This window comes from Antechinus flavipes, chromosome 2 (assembly GCF_016432865.1).
Source record: "Antechinus flavipes isolate AdamAnt ecotype Samford, QLD, Australia chromosome 2, AdamAnt_v2, whole genome shotgun sequence".
In the NCBI taxonomy this organism is placed as follows: domain Eukaryota; kingdom Metazoa; phylum Chordata; class Mammalia; order Dasyuromorphia; family Dasyuridae; genus Antechinus; species Antechinus flavipes.
In genome coordinates, this window is record NC_067399.1 from 550,916,403 (window position 1) to 550,943,432 (window position 27,030).

Genomic DNA, 27,030 nt, shown 5'->3' on the forward strand with positions numbered 1-27,030 from the left:
GATGGCTATTCTCTACCAGTCATTTTTCAGAGTGCTTTATAGTATTTTAAACAAAATTTGAAATAAATATTCCTGAGTGACTGAGTTGCATTCAGGAAATTAAGTTGTAAGAAAATTAATTTCAAGGTTAAATAAAAATTTAAAGGATACCTTATGGATTTATTTAAATTTAACGATTTTAATTGGCCCAACTGATTTAAAACTTTGAACATAACTAGTACTCTCTATGTCAAAAGTGTTGAACATGGTCTCCTGCAGAACCAGTTTAAATATAATTGATCAATATTTAAGAAAATAAAAATACAATAAAATATGGATAATACCATATTTCAAAACTAAGTCATGTATAGAAATACAATATGTCTGCACAACCAATGAATAAGAATAATTGATATGAATCATTATTAAATAGTATGGAAACATAATAACCATGAAAAGAAGTTTCAAAAGTTGAAAATAAATCTCCTCTTCTCATACTTGTACATACTCTCTCTATACATATATCCTATCTAACCAGACTGAGTAAAAATTGTTCTTGAAAACAAATTTTTTAAAAAGCCATCATGAAGATTATTTTCAAGTTTTGTATTAATCAGAAACAAATAAAGTTTGGCCCAGCAGAATGTTCACCGGATCACCAGGGAACCAATTTTACTTCTATGCTACTCCTTGATGCCATTATCAACTTCAAGATGCCTCCAAAACAACAACTTTACCCCAATCATTGACTTTCTATTACATAAAACATCACAAACATCAAAGCAAAGCTTAGGAAATATAAAAACCAACTCAATCAAAATTTCTAGACAGAAAAAAGTAGGAAACATCATAGGCTTCCCAATTTAAATGAATGCTAATGAAAGTTCTAAAAAAGATTCTTGAAGCATCCTTTTGAAAGGTTCGAAGAAATAGCTAAACACATCTGATTAAAAATCTTTCTTGATTTAAGGTTGGAGGAAACCTGGTAGTTGGTCCTTGGTTCTATCCATACTTTTCACTTGCCATTTTCTTTCCTGAAGGAAGCAGACTCCAATCAATGCTATAACAAGTGGGGTGTACTTGAGAAATCCAAAGAGCCTTCCTCAAGTGACTTTCACTGATGTCTGCACCAAGTTAGGTACCTGTAACATTGCTATATTGTTATGTTAGCAGCATTATGGCAAGCATGATTGCAAAGTCAGCCACATCTGGTTAGAGGCCTCTGGGTAGATTATTACAGTCACAATGACTTGGCTCATATCTTTTCCTTCAGGGACTAGCTCTCAAAATGGATCCAGTGCCATTTAAAGCCTCTCAGACTTAAGAAGCTTCTTTCTTCCCTCACAAGTATATTGCTTTTTCAGTATACATGAGCTATCTTTTTTTTTTTTTTAAAGCAAAATGGGGAAGAAAACAAATTTGTCACCTTTTTATATTTGCTCTCAAGTTCTGTAAGGTTTATATAACAAAAGCCCCTTCTCTGCTTTTGTATGTGTCTCTATATTTGCAGTCCAGCTTTGATGAGCAAAATCTCTCTGCTTTCTAAATGAAAAAAGTCTTCCTCTATCTTTAATTCTGTATTTTAAACAACACAAAAAATATCCTAGTATTTTTTTTTATTGGCCAAAAACATTTATCACAGGTTAATAAATTAGGAATAACAGTAAACTACTTGAGAAAATGACTATGCTTCCCAACCTTAGTTTCAACTCAGAGACTAAAGATTCAATGGGAACAGGAAGTGAAGGGATTGAAGGGATTGACTAGCACCAGGGAAATCCCTCTTACTGGAATGGAGAAGGATTGGAAAAGAGTGACCTTGTGCTTGTAGCTGGTGTGTCAATTATTTATTGTAGATCACAGCCTCATCTTCTCAGTTTACACACTGTTTATCAATATAGGTCATCATCTCATCCTCCTAGTTTGAGTGCTATCAACAATGTAGGGCACTATTTTGTCCTTTTGGCTCATGCTTAGCCATTACTCTGAATTATTTTTTTTAAGAACTTCCACTAGCTCTAAGGGTCTCTTCTAGCTGAATTTCCTCTTTTTTTCCTGCCAATAGCTCATTCTATTTCAATGATAAGAGGAAAAATACCCTGGAACCCTGGGAATTATAATTCCCCTGTCCCCAAGGCTGTAAAGTGTAACATTGCTGTGGATTGGGACAAAAATGAATTGCATATGCATTTAACTTTTAAAAACATCTTTTGTCAGCATGTCATCTTTTCATGTATATATTTTTATGCCTTGACCTACTATAGATATAATTTAAACAGCTAGATATGGTGGAAACAAGGTGTCTGTACTTAGTAGTTTTGTTAAGATAATATAGAAATAAAATTTTAAATTTAAAAAAATTAAATTTTAAAGTGTGTATATGTGTGTGTGCATGTGTGTGTGTGTGTGTGTGTGTGTGTGTGTGTGTGTGTGTATCCCTAAACTCAATGTGATACTGGGAACCTGTGAAAGTCAAAATAAAGAAAAATAATATTTGAGAATTTTCTTTAATAATACTATTTTGAATACAGTAATATCTAACAAGTTAAAAACATTTAGCATCTGTATGAATTACCATATAAATAGTATAATTTTAAAAAATTCTTTAGAAAAGGGGTTCTTAACCTGAGGTTCATGAACTTAATTCTAAAAATATATCTTGGCAGCAGCTAGATAGCATAGTGGATAGAGTGCAAGCCCAGAGTTCAAATCCTCAGATACTTAATACTTCCTAACTATGTGACCCTGGGCAAGTCAATCCCAATTACCCCAGCAAAAAGTACTTTAATTGGTTTCCTTTTGTTATCCCATGTATTTCATTTTAGACATATAAAAACATTATTTTGAGAAGAGGTCCATGAGTTTTACCAGACTCCCAAAGACGACCATGATACAAAAAATAATAAGAATCCTCTGCTTTAGAACTAATTGTAATACTTTTAATAGAATGCAAATTTCTTGGGGAAGGAAGAAAATAACAATGATAACTGTTAATGCTTATGTGGAGTTTACTATGCTCTAGACACTGCTAAACCCCTTTTTATTATTATGTTATTAAGCATTTATTAAATGCTTACTACATGCCAGGAATTTTACAAAAATCATCTCATTCAATCTTCACAACAACCTTGGGAGGAAGCTGCCCTTATTATTCTTATTTTAAGGCTGAGGAAACTGAGGCAGACGGGTTAAGTGACATCCAGCACCACAACACTAGTAAATCTGGGGGTAGGCCTGATTTTAGATCTTCCTGACATCAGGTCTAGCATGACCTGTAACTTAAGGGGAAGCATTATGCCATTCTTCAACTTTTGTATTCCCATATGTTTCCAAATATATAGAACACTAAATATATAAAATAATTGCCAACATTCCTAAAACACTTTAAAATATGATTATTCCTATTTCACAGATAAGGAAACTAAAAGACTTAAAGAGGTGAAGGGATTTGCTCAGGATCATAAAAATAGTAAATATTAAAGGCAGCATTTGAACAGGGGTCTTCCTGTTCAATTCCAAGTTCATCTGCTGTACCACAGCTGCCTAATTTACCTTACCAGTAATGAATATTTCCATTATGTATATAGGCTGATTCATAGTCTATTACTAGGATATATACAAAAGATTTCAGTATGGTAGAAATTTCTATAATTGGAATTTGCCCTCCAATCTTTATGAGACTAGGTCATTACCAAATCATTATTTAAATAGAACTTTGATGTAAGTATCCCTCCTTGATTAACACAATGATCTACATATCCATTTGTTTAATTGAATTGAATCTTGAAAAAAATAATATCAACTAGTATTTGCTTGAGTGACTAGTATGTGAAAAGAACAATTCTAAGTATTATGGGGTTTAAAAAACCTCTAAGTACCCTGGAACTCAAACATTGTACAACTTAATAGGTGTTCTATGACAAAAGGGAGTAATTACAGTTTAAAGATGGTGTATTTAAAGATGTCAAAAACAAAATACTCAGATATTTTTCCAGTTCCATTAACATGTAATATGTAATCACAATATTAAAAATCCCTTCTGTTTTGGTACTCAAATACCATGCAACATGTTCAAATTGAACATACCAGCAAACCTATTTCTTCACTGTGATGCTACAGAAAGACTGGACTGAGAGTCAGGAGACTTAAATTCTGGTTTTGTCTTTGTAACTGGTTATATGGCATTGAGCAAGTCATTCTCCTTCTCCGGAACTTAATATTATCATTGCAAAACCATTTTTACAAACAAACTTTTATGTTCCTCTTTTCATAAAATAATTTATTCAAGTAGTTTTCAAACAAAATTTAAATTTATTAAAATTTTTACAATAACAAAACATTCAATGGAAAAATTAACATACAATAAAATACTTTATAATTTTAGTATTTATAACAAGATAATATTATTAATATGATGAATGGATTTTTATTGGGGTACAAAATTCTCAAATTATGGTGACATTAATGTTGTCACATTATGTTTTCAACCACTAATCAAGATATTTTAGTTATAACAGAAAATGCTATTTCACACAAATAATGTAAAATTTGTGTTTGTGTTTTTGATAAAACTATAGAAGTCTTTATTTAGCTATAACTAAAGTATAATATTTTCAGTTTCAAAAGTTTCTTTCAATGTACTATCACAAGGTAAGTCCAGTTACCATTTATGTTCAGATAGGGCAAGATTTTAAAAATGTATCATTTTTGTCATAGCAAATGGGTTCTTTACCCAAATTCATACTTTAAAATATCAAAATATTAAAAAAAAACAAATGAAAATCACCTCATAGACCGAGTGATTGAAAAAAAAATAGAATTTTATTGCATTTTATTTAATTTTCAGTACAGGTGCATTTTTATTCAGAAACATATCAAAATATTATCTTGTAAATTTGGTAGCCATAGATCTACTTTTGTTATAAATATAATTACTTTATCTTTATATATCTGAGTTTGAATTTGAAGAACTTCTATTGATTGAATTATAGCACTCCATTTAAGAAATCCATCAAATATGAAATTTCTTCATCTTTATAAAAGACACTAACAAAAATGACAATTTGTTCTTTTTTTTTTTTTTTTTTGGCTGAGGCAATTGGGGTTAAGTGACTTGCCTAGGGTCACACAGCTAGGAAGTATTAAGTGTCTGAGATCACATCTGAGTTCTCAGATCCTTCTGACTTCAGGGCTGGTTCTCTAATCACTGCACCACCTACCTGCACCAACAATTTGTTCTTTTAGTTCAAGCATCCTTCAGTGCTTCAGCATGAGAAAATTAGCATATTTTGCAATAACACTTAAGTGTCCTATGTGTTCCATTCTTATTTCCACCCATTTTTGCAAAAAAACTTCTATTAACAAAATTAATTAAATTAAATTACTAGAATTTAAGAATATTTTGAAGGCTCAAGCTGTGTCAATTGATGCAGTGCTTTTTTAAAATCCATAAAACAAAGAGATTGTAAGATGAAGTTATTTCAAAATAAAATTATGATAATTTTGCATCACTTGATAAATTTGCTATTTCTAGTAGTACAAGTCTAGTGAACTGCTTTTTATAAAGTCGATTATTCTTTTAACAACTTGAAAAGGTTTAACTTAAATGTCTAATATTCTCAATAGTAGGGATTGTCTGTGTCCCTAATAGTAGGGATATAATGTAACTAAACTGAAATAAGGGACAATTTTTGGCTAGTACTTTTTGACCTACATTTCATCCTGACATAAATTTGAGCTCCATGAGTGTAGAACCTATTATACTTCCCTACATTATATCCATTTAAAAATCCATCCATTATATAAAAGAATACCTTTGATGGGGCATGTTGTCATTTGATGGGGCAAAGTAAAATTTCTTCTACATGTTTCAAAAAAATACATATGTAATTAAATGAGCATCTTTAATTATATATGTTGCTTTATCTATATGCAATGCAAAATAGAAATATTTTAATTCCTCAAATAATTCATAACGAAGATATTCATACTTGTAAGCAATTCTCACTTCTCTACACTATCTGCAACTGAAACTCTTCAGTCATTTTGCATGATTTGCAGATGATATCAGCTTTTCTATCAAATGGCATTAGTTATTTTTTAAACATATCTTTTGTTTTGTTTTTTAAAAATATTTTTTTCTCTGGAAAAATTGATTGCTAATATTTCTTCATATACATTTTAAAGAAATTATTTAGATTTCATGTCATTTGCAGTTAACACATCTATACAGACACTGATTTTTCTCTTCATCAAAAGCAACATTTTTGGATATCAATAAAAACAGAAAATATGATTTTTCTGGATTTGAACTTCTTTATTTTGTGTTTTTATAAATGCACTAAACTACCCTTACTGTTTTTTCTAATTATTCCAACTGATCAGTGAATTTTCTTTTCAAATCAATTGTGTATTCATGTACCAAAAAAGGATATTATTTTACTTTTGGAAATAATATTGTAAATAAAAGGAGTAAAATTTTAAGTTAATTAAATGTTAATTTAATTCTTGAAAAAATCAACAAATTATTATTTATAACTTCTCTGAAACTAATTTTTAATGTTTGAGGGGTCTTAAGAAAATTAGCTTTATATACTGTACTTAAAATGTCCCTCAGAAACAAAACAATTTGATACTTTAAACAGCTACACAGTGACTATTTAAAGTTTACACACTCAACAACAAAATTACCCATTTGTTTCATTAGCCTAAACTGACTAGTGAATAATAAGGGTAGGAGAGTATATCTGTATTGATTCAAATTTGATTTCATCTATACAAAACTTATTAAATGATTGCTACTCTGTATTCATTGCCATTTGAAAAATTAATGTTAGTCTTGCCTAGTCAATTTGTATATTTTTGATGAAAAAAAGTTAAATTTATGGGAATTATATTAGGAAATTTATAATAACATTGGATAGTATTTCATTCCTTCTGCCAAAAGGCATACTCTTCAGTTTAGAAAACTCTAGTGAAATGGTCCAAGCACAGGTCTTTGGAACTGAGAACCTGGGGCAAAATTTTTGCTCTGCTGGTTATCACCAATATGACCATCCCTTTTCTGTAAAATGAAGCTTTTCTACATTTTTGAGAATCCTTACAACACTAAATCCCATAATCTCCAACTCTATTATTCAATGTAGCTGTTGTAACCCTAGATACTTTCTGGCATTGATTTCTGCCAAGGAGAAATAACCCTAGATGACACCAGGATATCAATCTCTTCTAGCCAAGATGTATTCTTTTGGTGTACACCAAAAACAAAAGAGAAGTGTTTCATTAGATAGGCTGCTTTTTTTCTTGACTGCTAGAAACTGAAAATTTTATAAAATTTGTCTGTAAATTCTGGGAAATATAGTCTGGGAGAGATAAATTTTGTTTTCTCTATGCCCTAGGAAAGAGCTTAATGTGAATTTTAGTTCTGTGGTTCAAGTATGTTTGAGGGAAGGAGGAGGGATTGGACAGGAGTGAGGGTCTTTTAGTATTGAACAGAGGTACTAGCTCTTCGCTAGGGGGACAGCTCCAATTGACAGCACAGGTGTGGCACAGGAGAAAAAAGTTCGACGGTGGTCAGAAGGAGACAAAGAGGGAAGTTAGGATAATGATTCCTAGACATGCTATTGACTGGAATTATGCTTTTGATAGCTGAAAAAAGTTTAACTTCTCTAATATACTCTTTTGTTTTCCCCCACTCCCATGTCTTGACTATTACATGCTTTCCACATATGGTTTCTCTATATGGCTTCTATTTTCTGATTTTGCTTTATATAAAAAGTATTTATCATAATTGCTCTGTAATACCCATCTGCAAATTAATTGAATTCATCAGAGAAGGACAATGTAAGATGCCAGTGAATACCTTCATATACACAGAATAAAATTGGGTCAGAGAACTTAACCTCTGTTTAAAATGCTACATTTCTTCGCTGGAGAATTTTGAGCTGTAGTCAGGAAAACATCTTATTTGAGACTAGGTATAAAGAACTCCCAGGACAGGAAATTCCCTCTATCAATATAGGTCAGTATCTTCTCTGAAACTTGATGGTTTCCACACAAAGTTACCTAAAGTACTGAGAGTTCAAGTTACTTATGCAGAATCACACAGCCAAATATGTATCGAAAGCAGGACTAGAACCCAGGTCTTTTTGATTTCAGTGCTCATTCTCTTTCTATGAGACAATGTCTTTATTATGGTTATACTTTCATTAAATTTTTTCATAAGCTTCTAAATAGCAAAGAGACATTTTAGATGAATGTGGACCGTAAACTAGAGGGAAGTCCAGTCTCCAAAGTGCAAGGAGTGTAAATCAAGGATAATAATTATAGCAGTGCTTCCCAGTGGGAAGAGAAAACCATGATCTAGTAGAATACCACTTTTTGAAAGTACGAGATTAAGCCCTCATATAGCTAAAATTTGCCACTTGCTGATTATACTTATCTTTGGCTCCTCCGTCAATATTTTTTCTCATATTCTTTCCTAAGATCTTGCTTGCCTTTGGTGACAAAATTCATTCAGCTTTGGAATCATCTTTATGCAGTACTAACTGAGGAGCCAACCAGTATAAATCTGCATGACCCATTACATCTAACTGGCCCCCAGATCCTAGAGTATACTTCACATTCTATCCAACTGGCCACCCGCCAACTGCCATGCTGCTCTGCTTGTATCTTAATCCCACATCCACATCCTTCACTTTCTATCTCTTGCTCTGGGAAAAGTAATCAAACCAATACTACCACTGCTGCTGCAAAAGACCACTCAGTTGATTCTTCTATAGATATACTTAGTATCTCAGAAAATTTCCAAACTACAACATAGTGATCACTTCTTTATATGTATTGTTTCTCCTTAAGTTCCTGAGGGCTAGACCTGCTTTGCTTTTTGTATTTGTGTCTCCAGTGCTTCTAACTGTGCATCATACAATAAATACTTTTCATCCTTACATTCAAATCATTTTTTAAAATGTGCTACTTCTTTTTGCAAGTCATTCTCTTTTTTCCTTCATATCATTGTTAAAATTCTTTCCTATGGTTGTGTCTTAATATAACTAATCCACTTTTTCCTCCTTGTTTTTTCTTTCAGTTCAAAATAATGCATGCAGCATAACTTCTATGTTATTCAGACAATCATGAAAGAAGGTTTAAGTTTCCTCATGAACTCAATTGCTTTCTAATTCTATTTGAACTTTTTATCATTGTCTTTAAAGCCCTCCATTAAGCAATTCTTCTTTACTCTCCTTTTATGAAACCTATGCTGTGGCTCTTTGAAAGTCCATAATTCCTAAAGTGTACTCTTGTATTGTCTCATTTCCTGGAAACAGTTTTTCCTCAAATTCCTAGATGTCACTTCTCTTTTCACAAATATTTCTTTAAGATTCAGAGACTCAATAAAACCTAAATGATTTATATTACATTTCCAAATCAAAATCAACTTGTTGCAAAGATCACTTGTAACAGACATTTACTGAGCTCTGTTATTGTTTATTTCCCCCTTGAAAGTATCCTAAACAGAATATATTTAAACACTCTATAAACTTCTTTGTGAACCTCATCAAAGAGCTATCATCAAATTCTGAACTTATTGTAATTCTAAGAACACTTCTGGACTTCCACAGTACATAAGTTTAACAGTAGTTGTTTTTTTTTTTTTTAAAGCAGCTCCAATATATAATCAACTATGTGAGCCAGATCTTAATGAATTACTTTCAAAAGCATTTTCAAAAAATATTTTTCTATTTTTCTTAATTGAGCTCCTATGTTAAATGTTTGTTTATAAATCACTATAAGTGAAAAAAAGCACTTAGAAAAATCTTGTTTATGTTTTAAAATGATAATATATTTATAGGAATATATTATTATTGTCTCTTTTCCTACTCATCCAGAAGCAAACCAATTTAAGGAAGAATGTGTTAACAAATCTACATTTGTTGTGTTCCCTATTGCAGCTGTCAAGCAAGCTGACATGAATTTTCTTAGAACTCATTGAAACTGAGATCAGAAGGTACAAATGTGGAACAACATCAAAGAAACCTACAATCAGACTGCCATGTCGAATCCAGCACCTCTTCACTGTAAATGCCACTTTCTAACAATAAAATGACTTAATGAAACATTTCTACCGAATGAAGCACAATTACAAATCACGGAGGGCATCAGAAATGGTTGGTTTAGGTTTCTGTTTCTGAATTAATTTCCTCCCTTTCCCTCGGTGCCCCCCATCCCTAGTTGCATTTTAAGGTACAGAAAGAAGCAGCCTCACTGCTTTTTCCTTCACTTGGGAGAGAGGCTGAACGAGTAAATACATGGATGGATGGTTGGATGGATGGATGGGGATGGATGGATGGACAGATGGATAGTTCCTTCCATGCAGCCGCCCAAGAGGTATCCTCGTTCTTTCTCCTGGGGCCGTTTAGCAGAAAATGACAAACATAAAATCAGGCAGGAACTTTCCGTTTTTTTCATCCATTTTTTAAAAAAAATGCGGCATTTATCTTTTTTAAAGCAGTCCTCCCAACATACACACACACACACATACACGCACACACGCACGCACACACGCACTAGCAGTTCACGCATCCCCAGGCCAGGTGTCACACACATACACATACACACACACACACGCAACTACGGCATCTTCCAACAAGATGGGCACCACCACGCTTAGCATCTGTCACCGCCTCCCTGGTCCTCTTGCTCTCCCGCCCGCCGGCCCCAGCGTGGCCCCCGGCTTCCAGAGAAAGGAAAGGTCGGAGCGGTCGGCCTGGGGGAGCAGGCGGAAGGATGGAGAGCTCCCGGCCGCCCAGCCTGGCCGGGTAGCGGCCCCCAGCAGCCGCCCGTGCCCCGCGCCCCGCGCCAACCGCCCCGCCCCGCCCGCGCGCTCCGCCTGCCCGCTCGCCCCTCACCAGAGCTTCCTCTTGAGGGGCAGGAGGCTGCCCCGGTTGGAGGGGGTGACCCCGATCGCCATCTGCAGCACCGTCAGGTATTTCTGATATTTCATCTTGTCCCCGCCCCGCTCCCGGGCCGGTCCCCACCGCCGCCGCCGCAGACACAGCCGCTCCAACCGCCGCATAGACTCAGCTGCGTCCCATGGACCGAGCCGCCGCCGCCGCCACCGCCGCCGCCGCCGCTGCTGTCACCGTCGCCGCTACAGTCACAGCTCCAGATGCCGCCGCCGCCGCCGCCGCCGCCGCCGCCGTGCGTGGCGCTCCCGCCGCCCGGCCCCGCCCCGCCCCGCAGAACCGCCCTCTCGGCCGCGCTCCGCCGGCCCCGGCCGGGCCTCCCAGGGCTCGGCGGCTGGGGGCCTGGGGTCGCCGCCCGCCGCTCCACTCCAGGATAATCTCATTAGCGCCCAGAATAGAGTCGGGCACTCTAATCCCGCCTTCCTGCCTCCCCTCCGCCCGCTCCCTGCAGGCTGGCAGGCTGGCAGGCTGGCAGGAAGCCCGAGAAGCTGGATAGTGCGCGAGCCCCCACTCCCCGCCCTTGCCACCCCCTCCCCGTTCCCTCCCTCTCCCCACACCTCCCGCCCCACAGCATGGCACCTGCTGGGGAGAGCATCCTCCGGCTACCCGCCCAGGGTCACAGACCCAAGGCATCTCAAGCTGGAAGAAACCAGGGGATCATCCCCTCCCTCAATTTGAGATTAGGAAAGGAGGTCTGGGGAGGTGAATGGATTTATCCAGGGTAAGTTTTACACAGAGAGTGAGTTTTTATATTGGGATTTGAACCCGCGTTATCCTAAAGCAAAATCAGTACATTTGCCTCATCCAGCCTCTAGAGCCGTAGCACGGAGGAGGGAGTGGCCATAGACTCATCCCGTGGGTATGAGGAACGTGAGTTCCAACGCCACCTCTGGTTTTGTAAACTTTAATATTTCAAGTCTTTCACCACCTGGGGTAGTATAGATAGATTCAGGAAAACTATGCTTTGAACCTCATTTCAGACGGCGTGATCTCTGATATCAGATGATTTATTTAATCTCACTGACCTCAGTTTCCCTATCTATATAACGGGAACAATCATAATGTAACAATTACCTCAACAATTGTTGTGAGGGTCAAATGAGATCGTTTAAGTGAAAGGTTTTAAAACCTTAAAAGTTCTATATAAGTTATTTGTAATCTCTACAATTTTGTAATGTCAGAAACAGTTTCAGTTTACCAAATTAAAAACTAATTTTAGATGATTTTCAACATTTCTAAAGAAAAATGAACCTACCAATCCGATTCTTCCACAGAGATGAATAATTTTAAGTTTTCATCTGAAAATGTCACATTATGTCAAGTTTTTAGAAGACAGTCATGATATTGTCCGTTTTATGAAACAATTACTTTGCCGATATCTCTTTTAAATGTAATATAGGAGGTCATATTTCTTTTCAGATTCTTTTCTGCTGCACAACAAGATGATTAGGGCAAAAAGACTTCCTTTTAATCGGGATCATCATTTTTGTTTTAGAGCAGTAGGGATCTCTACCCATTCCAAAACCTAATAATCTGGCTCTCACAACTTCCAGCTAATGAGAACTAATTTATCCAATAATTTTTCAAGAAGTACAACGGGAAGATTTGAAATACTATTCTTGAAAATCATCACTACTTTATAAATACCCCATTTTAACCATGGGTTGGGCCTTCTATAAGCCTTTTCCTATAGTATCACTTTATAGATTTTTCAACTATGCTTTATGTCCATGGATTTGTATCATAGTTAAAAGGTTTGATATTTATATATAACTTTACAGTTACAAATTTTCACATCTGATCCTCATCCCTGTGTGATTATTATATCATCAAAACAATTGTTTTCTCTATTTTATAGATGAAAGTGAGTTCAGAGAGATTATAATTTATCCAAGATCACTCTGCCAGGGGGTACCAGTATGTGCTGTATACATACTAGGAACTTAATAAATATTAAATTACATAGCAGGATTCTGTCTAGTGTTCTTTCCACTGCCCAGGAAAGCATATATTCAGATTGGTTGAAATGGATGCAATGACTATATAAAAAAATTGGATCATTTGAAGAATGCAATGAGAAACACCACTGCTAAACACCAGAGGCTATGAAAAAGTACTTGACCAGTACTAGTCTGAAAGTAAGAGAAAGTCAGTGTTTAATTAGATTTAATTGAATCCTAGTTTAGATGTTTATATCTTCTTGAACCTTTGGTCTAATGAATTTTTTAAAATTAGGGATTTAATTTTATGCTGTCAGTATAATAGAAATATAATTTTTATAGATGGTGAATTTGTGAGTGGATCACATGCTATATACTTGCTTCCTCTAGTAATTATAGGCTGAAAAGAGGCTTGAGCATTTGGCCTAAGTAACCAATGACAGGTATCACCCATTGTTTTTCCTGCTGACTGTTACATTAAGTGAAAATATGCTGCCCTGCTGGCTAGTCATTATAGAGTTGGTTTTATAAAAGTAAAATGTTTTAGAGATGTTTGCCAAATAATTTCCCCTATTTTACTCCCATAAATCTCATGCAATTGTGGGGTCTCATATTGTCTTTGCATTAAGTCTAGGACTGATGAGTCAAATTTTATCACTCACCACTGGCACACTAGTTCTTCCACTTAACACAACAATTTCCCCAGATTACAACTTACAATACTGCATTTGGATGAGCAAGGTCCCCTAATAAGATGCTTCTTTCTAGGGAATACAGTTAGCAAGATAACTTTGTTCTGAATCAGACAGACAGAAGCGTCAGACTAAGGCAATGTACTTGAAATCCTAAAAAAAGGGGGGAAAATCAAATGGATCCAATCAGCTTCAGTGGCAATTCTACAATTATTAAATATTTAATTTAAGGTAAATGGCACAGTAGATAGAGTGCCAGGCACAGAGTCAGAAAGATATGAATTGAAATCAGGACTCAGATAATTATTAGCTGTGTGATCCTGGGCAAATCACTTACCCTCATTGACTCAGTTTCCTCATTTATAAAATAAACTGGAGAAAGAAGTGGCAAACCACCCCATTATCTTTGCTAAGAAAACCCAAAATGGGGTCATAAGAGTCAGACATGACTGAAATACTAAACAACAAAGTGTGTAGGTTTCTGTGCTATGTGATAGAGCTAAAAAGACACAAATCATCCCTCCCTTCAAGTGGCATATATGCTCCTGAGGTTATGTGTATATATATATATATGTATCTGCATATGTATGTGTATATATAGGTATATATAGACACACACTATATATATATGTACATATACATACCTATATTTTAATACATTTTATTAATATAGATACTCTTTTCCCAATAGTCCAATTCATAACTAATTCCTGTTTTCTTATGTGGAACCCTTATTCCTTCTTACACATGAAACAAAGTAAAACACAAACTGACTCTAAGTCCTGCATCACCTTATTCCACCTTCTTTGTATATAGTGGTAGAGTGATGGAAAAGGATAGGGTTACAAAAATGACATTTTATTTCAATTATAAGTATAAAGTACAGTACAAGGAAAATCTAAGAAGGAGAGTACCAGAGTTGCGTTGTTAAGGGAGGTAAGCATTGTGAGAAATGAGCATGATAAGATATCTAGCAGTAAGAGAAAGTAACTATATGCTTGGGAGTCTGGAAAGTAGTACAATTAACAGTTGCTGGGAAGGGCTGGGAGTAGTTGGGGAAAGGCTAGGATGTTAAATCTTTCAGGCTCAACCCCACACTGTTAAATTGCTTTGACACTGCTGAATATTGGCCACTTCTTCCCCTTATTTTTTAACTTAGCATTCAAGTCCTAATTTCCTCTCATTTACATGAAGTAAAAAACTACCATTATAGGTAGGCCCATGTAGTACTACTATATATATACTGCTACTATATAGCAGAATTTCTAAGGCATTCCTCTGTATTTTTTCTTTGTGCCCCAAATGAAGCACTGGAAAGATTTGGAGGACCAAGATTTAAAATCTAGTTTTGCCACTTACTATCTCGGTAATCTTATACCAATCACTCAACCTCTCTAGGCCTGTTTCCATATCTATAAAATGGTTGAACTAGATGATCCCTTAATGGCCTTCCTACTTCTAAATGTGAGGTTTTGTGATCCTTAAGACAGTGAAATCATTCAAGACTTGGAGACAAATTCAGAGAAGACAGAGGATGGGAGGCTGGAGCTCAAGGTCTCAGAGCCAAGGAGAGACATTCATTCCATTTCACACCATCATGGTGGCTGGCCTATCTTCCTGGATTTCCTATCCTGAAACTAAGGCCCATCTGAAGGCCCTCCAGAAAGCTAGCTAATTCCCAGGCAAGAAGACAGACTGAGAAAGAGACAATAAAGACTTTTGGACTTTATCACCTGGCTATTCTTGTTGTGATTATTCAGCTGAAACAAAGGCTGGTCTAAAGACTTCCAGAAAACTAACCAGAACATTATGGCAAACCATTCCAATATCTTTGTCAAGAAAACCCCCCAAAGGGGTCACAAAGAGTCTGACTTGATTGGAAATAACTAAACTAGAATCTCTTTAATCACTGAGACTGTGTTATATATTATTTATAACACAAGGGTACTTAATTACATTTCAAATCCATCCCAATTTAAATAAAATTTGCCTGGGAATGTGTAAACTTTGTGTCTACAAAGAGAGCCTTGGAATGATAAAAGTAGTATTAGTATTCTGTCAAGTCATTTACTAAGTGGGCTGTGGAGAGACTGTAATTTATTGTTCTAACTGCAGAATCACTATAACAATCAGTAGGAGAGATAGTGTGTTCCAAAAACAGTGTTCAAATCCACAAAAAATTATCTCCTGTCCATACAGACACTGAGATAAACTTGACTGATTAAAATAAGATTTTGATGCTAAAAAAACAAAATCCTGGAGTCAGTACCATGAAGCCAGTATCCAAAATTCAAATGAACCTAGAAGTTCCCATAATTTAGGAAACCAGTAAAGAAATTTAATTGTGGTTTTGTAAATTTACTTAACTAACAATAAATTTGAAATCTTGAGTGTATTCAGATATAAGGTTTAATTTAGGATGTTTAGCATAAAAAAGTAGAAAATATTAATTGTGTTGAGAAAAATGTAGTTAATTTTATCATGCATAGCTAGAGAATTGAACTTTCCTTTTTTTTTTTTTTTTTTTTTAAGTTTTCAACATTTCTTTTTATGAGATTTTGATCTAGGTTTCCCCCCTCCCCAAGACTGCAAGCCATCTGGTATAGGTTCCACATGAACAATCATATTAAACATTTCTACATTAGTCATGTTATGAAAGAAGAATCAGAACAAAAGGGAAAAGCCATGAGAAAGAAAAAAAAAGTAAAAATAGTTATCTGTCGATTTGCATTGACTCCATTGTTCTTTTTTGTGGATGTGGATAGCATTTTCCATTATGAGTGTTTTTGGAATGTCTTAGATTATTGTATTGCTGAGAAGAACTAAGTTTATCAAAGTTAATCATCAGCACAACTTTGTTGTTACTGTATACAATGTTCTCCTGGTTCTTGAGCTTTCCTTTTAATAAATTTTGTAAAAAATGCTTTACAGATATCTTTTGTTTTTATATCACAGTCATTTCCAAATATTTCCTCCCCCACATGACAAACGAGTACTCCCTCATAAAAGGAAAAATCATTAAATAAAACCAATTGATCATGTGACTATACACATTACATTCTGCACCCAGAGTTCTCTACCTTTCTACTGTAAGGAAGTGCTTTCTCATCTTTTTGTGTAAGATCTGTTATTATAATCACTTAAAGATTTATATCAGTGTGCTTTTTAAAAAATATTACTATCATGAGTATTGCTTTCCTATTTTTGTTTCACCTTGTATTGGTTTACACTAATATTGCCAATAAGATAGTTTGATGTCAGTGTTATCAAGAAATATGAATTTTTGAATTAATTAAAATCATCCATCTTTCATCCCCTTAGCATGAATATCCCATGGGATTATATCCTGGTCCATCTTCTCTTTCTAAACTATCTTTTTTGGTGATTTCTATGGAGATGACTTCCAAATTTACATAGCTAGTCCATATCTCTTATATATATATATAATCCTGAGCTAGCATTGCTCACTACCTGAAGTGATGTCCTTCAACATATCTTGTAGGAACCATAATTTCAGAGTTGTCTTTGATTCTTAACAGCATCACTTGCATCCAGTCTCTTCACTCTACTAATCCTAGTTAATGCTCACCAGCCTAATTCATTAGATCTTGGGCATCTTGGGTATTATAATAAACTTCTTCTTGGTTTCCTTGTTCTCAATTTCTCCTCTAATCCATGAAGCCACAAAAATAAGGCAAAAGTCTGACCCATCTCATATCCCTTCTCCAAAATTTCAGTGGCTCCCCTCTGCCTCTAGGGCAAATTTCTCTGATTCCCTTTACAATCCACGGCTTATTTTCCAGCTTTATTTCCTTTAATGAATAAGACCTTTTAGTCAAGCTGAATTATTAGTAGTGCTCTGAATACATGCACATCACATCTCACACCTTTCTGCATTTTCAAAAGTTATCCCCATGCCCACAATATGCTTCATTTTCATCTCTATCTCTCAGAATCTTTTCTTTCTCAAAAATCAGCTATGGTACTATTCCTTCCACAAAATCTTCCTTGATCTTCTTGGCTGTTAATGCTCTCTCTTACTTAAAAATACCATGTTCTTTATTTTTATTTACGTACATACTATATCTCCTTTTTTTTTTTTTTGTAGGATATAAATCCCTTGATTTCAAGACTAGAATACCTTACTCATGGCAGCCACTCAATATGTTTGCTCAATCTCAATATACAGAAAACTGAAAACAAATTGAATAATTTTTAAATATTCCCTTAATTGAGAAGGAAAAATTCTCAGCTAATGGACACCAGATAGATATCATTAGGCTTTAGATGAAAGAAAATGTGGATTATTTGAGTTGAAGCTAGAAACTGAAAGTTCACAGTTAAGACTTCCCTTCTTCCCAGACTCATTTCATTGCCACTTTAAGTTCATTAACCTTACTTTTAGGATTATAAGCATCATTTAATCCAACTCATTTTACAAATTGAAGTTCAAAGGATTATATGACCACTCAAGATGACTCCCCCAATACTTCTTTCTAGGATTTACCTCTGTCAAGGATACTACTTTCTTTTCTTTTCTTTTTTAAGTATGCAATTGAGGTCATTCCTGAATCCTTTTTCTATTTACACATGTGCAAACCATTGCCAAATATTGTGGTTGAGAAGGTAAAAAGGAAAAAACACCTTATTGCACCTCACAACAATGATGTATGTGATACTTTTGAAACAGAAAGGAGGTAAGACAGAAGGAGTATTTTGACCAAACACAAACACAGATGATGCTAACAGAGGAACTGAATTGAATAAAACAAAACAAAACAAAATCATGTGTTAAGAAATCACTATGTGCAAGGTATTCTTCATACAAAGAATAACAAATAAATAACAAGCCAGGACTGTATCTTGGAGTTTATATTCTGATGAGAAAATTATTTAACAACATATAATAGTTTGGAGGGGAGGAAGAAGATAACATATGGAGAAGAATAAGAGTTTTGGAGATGTTATAAAAGAAAAATTTTAAAATTATTTTTTCACCCACAAAGCACATTTCCTTTGAGAAATTACCAGAAACAATAGAAAGACAAGAATAGTTACATTAACAATGGGGGATCAATGGGCTATATAAGCAAAATATCTCAAACTATTATTGTAAGACAATATTACTAAGAAAAGTTCTTATTAACCTAAATAATGAAAATAAACAACTATGCTAACAATACTACTAAAATATTTTTTATCTAATACTATATTTGATCAAGCTCAAATTATATGAAGCATGACATTCTGTCTGCTAAATTGCATTTAAGGAGATTCCTCTAAAACACATAGCATGATATAGAAATTCCATCCATAAGTTTAAATCAGAATTTTAAAAGCCTGAGTTACTTCCTTCAGATCTCATTTTCTTTTTTTAATGTTATAAATATAACACATTCAGAACTATATCAAAACACTCACCTTCTGAGGCTCTTGTCAATGTGACTTTATAGATAAGCTGTATTAATATGTCAATAGATATAAAAATATTTACCTATTTACATATTTATTCTATGTTAGTAAAAAAAAACAAATCATAAACACCTTTTCATAGTGCTATGTAAAAGCACTTACACATCCCCATTCTCCTCAAATCTACAGTACATTCATTTATCACCTTTTAATACAAACTCTTTTTCTCTCTCTGAATATTGTTATCACCCTATATTCCAGTAACCAATTATCTCTTTTTTCATCCCTAGTACCCTATTGGCCTTCTCAGGATGAAATTGCTTTTTTGTTGTTGCTTTTTATTTTTATGTTTTTGTTACTAGGAAAGAGATCAAGGGTAATTTCTAGTTTTATCTCTGAAGTTATTATTAAGGAAAATGAATGTAAAGAAATGAGATTGAACAGGCAGACAGGATTTTCTTAGAGACACTCAGTGTGAGACTTTTCAATTTGATGAAATTGAATCTAATGTCTCCTCATGTAATTATAAAATTTCTTCAGAGTAGGTCCATCCCACATAGAGAAAATATTCATCTCACTCAAAAATATACCAGAAGTACAAATGTATTTTTGCTTTATATGTGATAATTTATGTGGTACCATAGCTCTACTTATTAGGCATGGAGTGGGAATAGTGGATTGATATTATTTACTGAATGACTAAGGCTTCTTCTTCCCTTTTCCCTTTTCTCTCTTCCTTCCTTCCTCCTACCCTTCCACCCTCCTTCTCTCTCTCTCTCTTCCTCTCTTCCTCTCTCCCTTTCTTGCTCCCTCCCTCCCTCCTACTCTCTTGCCCTCCCTTCCTCCTTCCTTCTCTTCCTCCTTCCAACCCTCCTACCCTCCCTCCTTCTCTTTTTCCCTCTCTCCCTTCCTCCCTCTCTTACTTCCTTCCTTTCTTCCTCCCTTCCTTCCTTCTTTCCTAGAATCTAGAAAGTAATCTTTACTAATGGAGTGGTACAAGTTATGACCTTGATTATGAGTTTGAAGAAATGAAAATGTTTAAGTAAATAAAAGGGTTAAGAAAAAGTGATCACTTTTTGTGGGGACCAGGGGAGAGATCATGGTGGCTTGGATCTAGATATTAACCTAGGATCATAGACAATTGTTATGAAGAAAAGATAGGTAAAAGACAAGAAACAAATTTTGAGGCCATAAAATTTAAGTGGGATACTGCACCCTTCATGTCCTGAAGCCCTGCTGGATAATTCATTGTTGCTGTCCATCCAACTCAATCAATGCTAAGGAAATACTGTCCAGGTGCTGAAGAACACGTTCTAGAAGTAATGTAATAGCTCCAATAGATGTAATTAACTACCTTATGCTGATAGAAAGTCCTCTGAAACTAGCTATAAACATAGCAATGAGAGTCTCATTGATTATTTGTCTAAGGTATATTCCCAGCTGCTGGGAAAGTTTTCTCAAAGTGAATGTTGATACTATAAATGATTCTGAGAAAACAAGTCTTTATTTAGTGGTCAAACTCTCTTCTTCCTATCTTTATGAATGAAAAATGCTTATTTTGATTTTTGAAGGGTCTCATGTATCTCCTGAAGCCATTGGGAGAGTGAATTTCATTTGAGGAAAATATGTGTATAACTGAATGAATGGAGATATTATTAAGTAGCTTTTTAGTTGTCCAATAACAGAAATATAGCATATAACATTTGGAAAAATGCTTGCCAATATAGAGGATCTTTATGGGGCTGTTTATTTTATTTTATTTTGTTTTGTGAACATTTTATTAATTGACATTTATTATTAATTGACATTTTATTAATGTCTTTTATTATGCCATAGTTATTTCCTAATAGATCTCACAATTGAAAATACCTTTTTTTTTTTACTTAAAAAAGATTATTTTGCTTTTATATGTTATATATTGCTGAACAGGTCCTTTTCTTTCCTCTTTCTAGTGTACCATTTCTTGTAAAAACAAATGAGAAAATCAGTTTAGCACAACTAATAAAAACATAAATGTAGTATGACAGCGTATATAGTTTTCCAAACTCTGGGGTCAAATCTTGTTCACTATCATGACACAGATGAACTTTCTATTTTAAGAAAAAAAGAGTCAAGCTAAACCAATCAACAAAGCAATCACATAAAACAAAGTCCAAAGAATTTCTAAACCATAGTTCCCCGGTTCCCTCCTGAGAGTACATGAGATATGTCTTAGCATTTGTTCTTTGAGTATTTTCAATTAACAAAAATTTAAATGTGTTTTTTAAATTCACATTATTATATCATATCACACTGTTACATTGTTACAATATGCAATTATGCACATTGTTCTTATTCTTCATTTTACATACAAATACTTGATAGGCACTCTGTTTCCAGTTATTTGCCACCACTTTTGGTGACTGTTTTAATTATATTTATATTCTTGCATAAAACTAAAGCATTTTAAGTAACATCTATGTCAACCCTTATAGAAAATTTTACAGGGAAGAAATACAATGAATCACATAAGAAGGGGAAAAAACCAAGAAGGACAAAGGGAAGGATCTTTCTTGTTTCTCTGAGTTCTTTATAATCATTATTTCTTACAGCACAATAGAATTCTATCATATTCATATGTCATAGTTTACCCAGGCCTTTTCCACTCCATAGATGCTCTGTTTCCAGTTATTTGCCACTTTTGGTGACAGCTATGTCAACCATTATAGAAAATTGTGCAGGGCAGAAACACAATCATATAAGAAGGGGAAAAAACCCAAGAAGGATAAAGGGAAGGATCTTTTTTGTCTAGAATTCAGGGAGATAAAAGCAAATTTATGACCAAATTGTAAAGAATGTACTTGGAGAGCTCATGTAATAGACATTTTTTATCACCCAGAAAAGACAAATCAAGTACTTGTCATGTACCAGGCACTATGCTAAATGCTGGGAATCCAAAGACAAATGGAAAATTGCCCCTGACCTCAAGGAACATTTTAAGGAAGAGAAAACAAAAACATATGCATTTATACAAAATAAACGCAAAATTATTTTTAAAATAAGGAGGACATTAGCAAAGCTTCATGTAGAAGATGACTCGAGCTGAATCTTAGAGGAAACTCAGGATTGCAAAGGGTAAAAATGAAGGACTGCTTTTTAGGCACAGAAGGCAGTCAGTGCAAAGATACAGTGAAAAGAAATGGAATATTGTGTGTGAAGCATGACTGAATTATAAAATGTATGGAGGGGAGTAATGTGCAACAAAAAAATTGGAAAGGCAGGAAGGGGCCATTTTGTGTAGGATTTTTTCTCAATTGTATTTTATTTTTTAAATTACATGTAAAATAGTTTTCTACATTCATTTTAATAAAATTTTGAGTTCCATTTTTTCTCCTTCCCTTCCCTTTTCTCTCCCAAAGACAGCAAATAATCTGATATAGATTGTACATATACAATCATGTTAAACATATTTTTGTATTTTTCATGATGAAAGAAAAATCAGAATAAAAGGAAAAAAACATAAGAAAAAGCAAACAAAACTGAAAATAGTATGCTTCAATCTGCATTCAGTCTCCATAGTTCTCCCTCTCAATGTGGATGACATTTTCCATCCCAAGTCTATTAAAATTGCCTTGGATACTGCATAGCTGAAAAGAGCTAAGTTTATCATAGCAAAGTGTTTTAAATACAAAACAGTTTATTTTTTATCCTAGAAGTAATATGGAGTTCGTTGAACAAGAGGATGATGTGATCTGACCTACATTTAGGATAATCACTTTGATACCTATGTAGAAGATGGATCGAAGCACAGAAGATTGGATTGATAAGGAGACCAATTAGGTGACTTCTGTAATTGTTAAGATGAAGTGATTAGGGATGAGCTAGCATGGTAGTTATGTGAATAGCTGCTACATTTGATTTAACTACCAGTATAGAAATTTGGTACAGGGAAGAGAATATAGAACCTAAGTTCAAATTGTACTCTGACACTAGGTGTATGACCATAGGAACATTACTTTATCTCTATGTGCCTCAATTTCTTTCTTCTGTAAAATGGAGAAAATAATATATATTATCTAAATATATACCTAATGTAATACTTACCTGAAAGGATTGTGGTGAAGGGTCAAAGGTTATAATGTATATAAGTGTTTTGTAAGCAGCAAAAAGGTTTTTAAACATCAGTTATTATCTGTATCAGGGGGTCTGGCACATGTGCAAAATGTGAATAGACTTTAGAGACTAAATAACTCTAGTAGAACTTTTTTTTCTTAAATCAAGCCTAAATAAACATTTCTGTAACATGTATTAATTGTTCTTATTTCTCTCTTGGGCCCAAGCAGAACAAGCCTAATTCTTCCTCTTCCACAGAATGGTCCTTCAAATGTATGAAAACAGTGATCATATCTTTCCATGTCTTCACTTTTCTAGGCTAAATATCTCAAGTTATTTCAACTAATATTCACATGATATAAACTCAAGGTCCTTCACTATGCTGGTTACTCTTCTCCATATGCTCTCCAGTTCATTTTAAGATAAGGGGCCAGAAACTAGCACAATACTTCTGGGGGTCAGAGCAAAACTTTACATTCACCACTGTTAAATTTCATCTTGTTAGATTCAGCTCAAAACTTTGTTCTGTCAAAAAATTTTTGGATCTTGATTGCTATTCATCATAGCTTTGTGCCATACATAAATTTGAAAAAGAAAACATTCATGCTTTTACCCAATTTACTAAGATGTGGAAAAGAATAAGGACAAAGCCAAGGATGGATCTTTGGGGTACTATACTAGAGCCTTACTTGCATGTTGACATGGATTCCTCAATCATTTCATTTGATTATGGCTATTCTTCTAGATCAGAAGATATTTAACTACATTATCAGAGTACTTATTTATCTTTTTAACCAAAACATCCAAAGAAACTCTGTCAAGTTCTTTTCTGAAATTTAGGTATGCTATCTCCATAGCATTTGACAACTACCAGTATAGAAATTTGGTACAGGGAAGAGAATATAGAAGAACCTAAGTTCAAAGTGTACTTCTGACACTAAGTGTATGACCATGGGAAAATTACTTTATCTCTATGTGCCTCAATTTCTCTCTCCTTGAAATAGAGAAAGTAACATGTATTACCTAAATATATACCTAATGTAATACTTAGCTGAAAGGGTTGTGGTGAAGGTCAAAGGTTATAATGTAAGCAAGTATTTTGTAAACAGCAAAAAGGTTTTTAAATATTTGTTATTATTATTTGTATCAGGGAGTCTGGCACATGTGCAAAATGCTTCTGACAGCATTTACTCACAAAGAAAGGCTAAGCAACCTATGTCTGGGAGAATTGTGACAACATATAATAGCAGTGCATTGGAGAGACTGGAGTATGTGTAGATGTTTAATAACAGGAGCTAGCCTACTAAACATGGTTTGGAAAAGACTTTTTTGATTTCCTTCAAAAAGTGGCTTGGCTTTTCTCTTTGAGTCATTTTAGGTGGTTTGATTCTGTCACTGTTGGCAACCAGTGAGAAATGATGCTATAAGTGGAAAGGCTTCAGGTCTTTTCTTCTTCTAAACTCTGTGGCCCTATCAGTATGGTCTAGATATTTTGCCTAATTTAGAATTTGTTATTTTTTTCTTTTAGGCAAAGGGAAAGCAGTTCCTCTATGTCCTGGCATCTGGATTTTATGACCATTTCAGTGATGCTCAGAATAGTAAGAAGTAACTTTTGGCAGTACTCTTCAGGATCCAGATCAATTTTAAATGAGATAAAAGACTCCTCTGACAGAAATACTGCATTTAGAAATGAACTTGATGGGACCAATGTTATACAGAAATTGAGCTAAAAGTAAGTTCACTCTCTCCAGAAAATAAAGAAATATGGGAGAGTGATGGAGGAAAATATTTGTTCTTTGTTCTTGCATCATTAACATAAATATCCTCTTTGTAAAAGTTAATTGATATTAAATGGTTAAATGAAAGAGGGGTACTACTCACTGATATCCAGCAGTAGGGGGAATATAGCCAGTGAATTGATAATAGTAGAGAAGAAAAGCCCCCAAACCTCTGAATATATCCCTAGGATACTGTGGGAAAGATAGTTTTCCTAATTTTGGAAGAGTAAGCCAGACCATTCTCTCTATCTCAGTTTAGCAAGCCCATTTATTATTTTTTTTTATTTTAAATTTTTTATTTAATAATTACTTTATATTGACACTCGTTTCTGTTCTGATTTTTTTTCCCCTCCCTCCCTCCACCCCCTCCCCTAGATGGCAAGCAGTCCTTTATATGTTGGATATGTTGCAGTATATCCTAGATACAATATATGTTTGCAGAACCGAACAGTTCTCTTGTTGCATAGGGAGAATTGGATTCAGAAGGTATAAATAACCCGGGAAGAAAAACAAAAATGCAGATAGTTCACATTCGTTTCCCAGTGTTCTTTCTTTGGGTGTAGCTGCTTTTGTCCGTCATTTATCAATTGAAACTCAGGTCTCTTTGTCAAAGAAATCCACTTCCATCAAAATATGTCCTCATACAATATCGTTGTCGAAGTGTATAATGATCTCCTGGTTCTAGCAAGCCCATTTAAGAAAAGGAAAATGAGCTCTGTGTGATATGACTTACTCTCAATGAAGACATGATAGGACTTAATGATTACTATTTCCTTTTAAAAACTTCACATATGGAGGGCAGCCAGATGGTGTAGTAGATAGAGCACTGGCCCTGGAGTCAGGAGAACCTAAATTCAAATAAGGTCTCAGACACTTAACACTTCTTAGCTGTGTTTTCTTGGGTAAGTAATTAACTCCAATTGCTCCACACACACATACACACACAAAAAAATTCACATGTGGAAATAGAGCCAAGATGGTGAATTAACCAGCTGAACTCTGCATTTATTTCCAAACAACTTTGAAGTAATATCTCAAATAAAATTTTGGAATGATGGAGCCAAGAAAAAGTTGGAGTGAGATATTTTTCTGGCTTAAAAAAACTCAAGAAGTAGATAGAAGAAATGTATAACACTGCAGAAGGAGGGAAGTCTGGTGAAAGTCTGTTGGGAGTCCATACATGATACAGCAGCAGGTTGGGAAATTCTTAATCCAGAGTGAGTGAGGGGGCTCAGATAACTGCACAGAAAGAGATTACTTTTCTGACACTGGGTACAGCTGGTGTTGATTGGCAACTCTGTTGCAGATACACAATTCTGAATTGCAGTTTGAGGGCAGAGAGGATTTCTGGGGATCTGTTACAAGGGAGCAAAGGTCTCAGTCTCAATTCCCAAGCAAAGAGGAGTGCTATCATACAGATGCAGAGATCAGATATAGATGCAGGAATACCAGAGAAGAAGGTACTCTTTACCCTTCCTTGGTAAAGACTAGATAACAGACCAAGAAAGCAGTAACCATATTTCTTCCAGCTTCACATTATCTTGGAAGCACCAACAACTTGCAATTCCTTAAAACTAGCTCTGAAAACAGTAGCACAAAAAATCCTGAAGCTTGGGACAGTGCTTTCCCACCTCCAGGTGAACAGAGCCCAGTTTTAACATAAAGTTCAAAATCAAGAAATCGACTGGAAAAATAAGCAAACAACAAAACAATTTGACCCTAAAAAGCTGCTATGTGATTTAGAAGAATAAGACATAAGCTCAGAAGAAGACAACAATGAGAAAAAGAACTACCAAAAATACCTCAAAGAAAAATGCTTATAGCTCCAAACTCAACAAGAATTCTTGGAAAAACCAAAGAGATAACAATGTAAAAGGAAAAATTGGGGAAAGAAATCAGAATAATGCAAGAAAATAATAAAAAATGACAGTTTGGTAAAAAGAGATCCCCCCAAATACTGAAGAAAATATCTTTTTAAAAAAAGAAACACAAAAATTCACTGAAGAAAAGAATTTTTTAAAAAAGCAGAATATAGGGGCAGCTAGGTGATTCAATGGATAGAACAGCAGCCCTGAAGTCAGGAAGACTTGAGTTTACATTTGATCTCAGACACACTGCCTATCTGTGTGGCCTTGGGCAAGTCATTTAACCCTAATGCCTCAGAAGATGAAGAAGA

At 34.7% G+C, this 27,030-nt stretch overlaps 1 protein-coding gene across 5 annotated transcripts in view; it reads right to left on the reverse strand.

Moving 5' to 3' along the window:
• Positions 1-11,065, reverse strand: part of TJP1 (tight junction protein 1) — a 288,816-nt gene extending 277,751 nt beyond the window's left edge. For all 5 annotated transcript variants that reach the window (XM_051980964.1, XM_051980962.1, XM_051980961.1 and 2 more), the window contains exon 1: positions 10,884-11,065. In XM_051980964.1, coding sequence (XP_051836924.1) covers positions 10,884-11,050 — 167 coding nt within the window. In that variant the 5' untranslated portion in view covers positions 11,051-11,065. The remainder of the gene's footprint in view (positions 1-10,883) is intronic.
• Between the last annotated feature and the right edge of the window lie 15,965 nt (positions 11,066-27,030).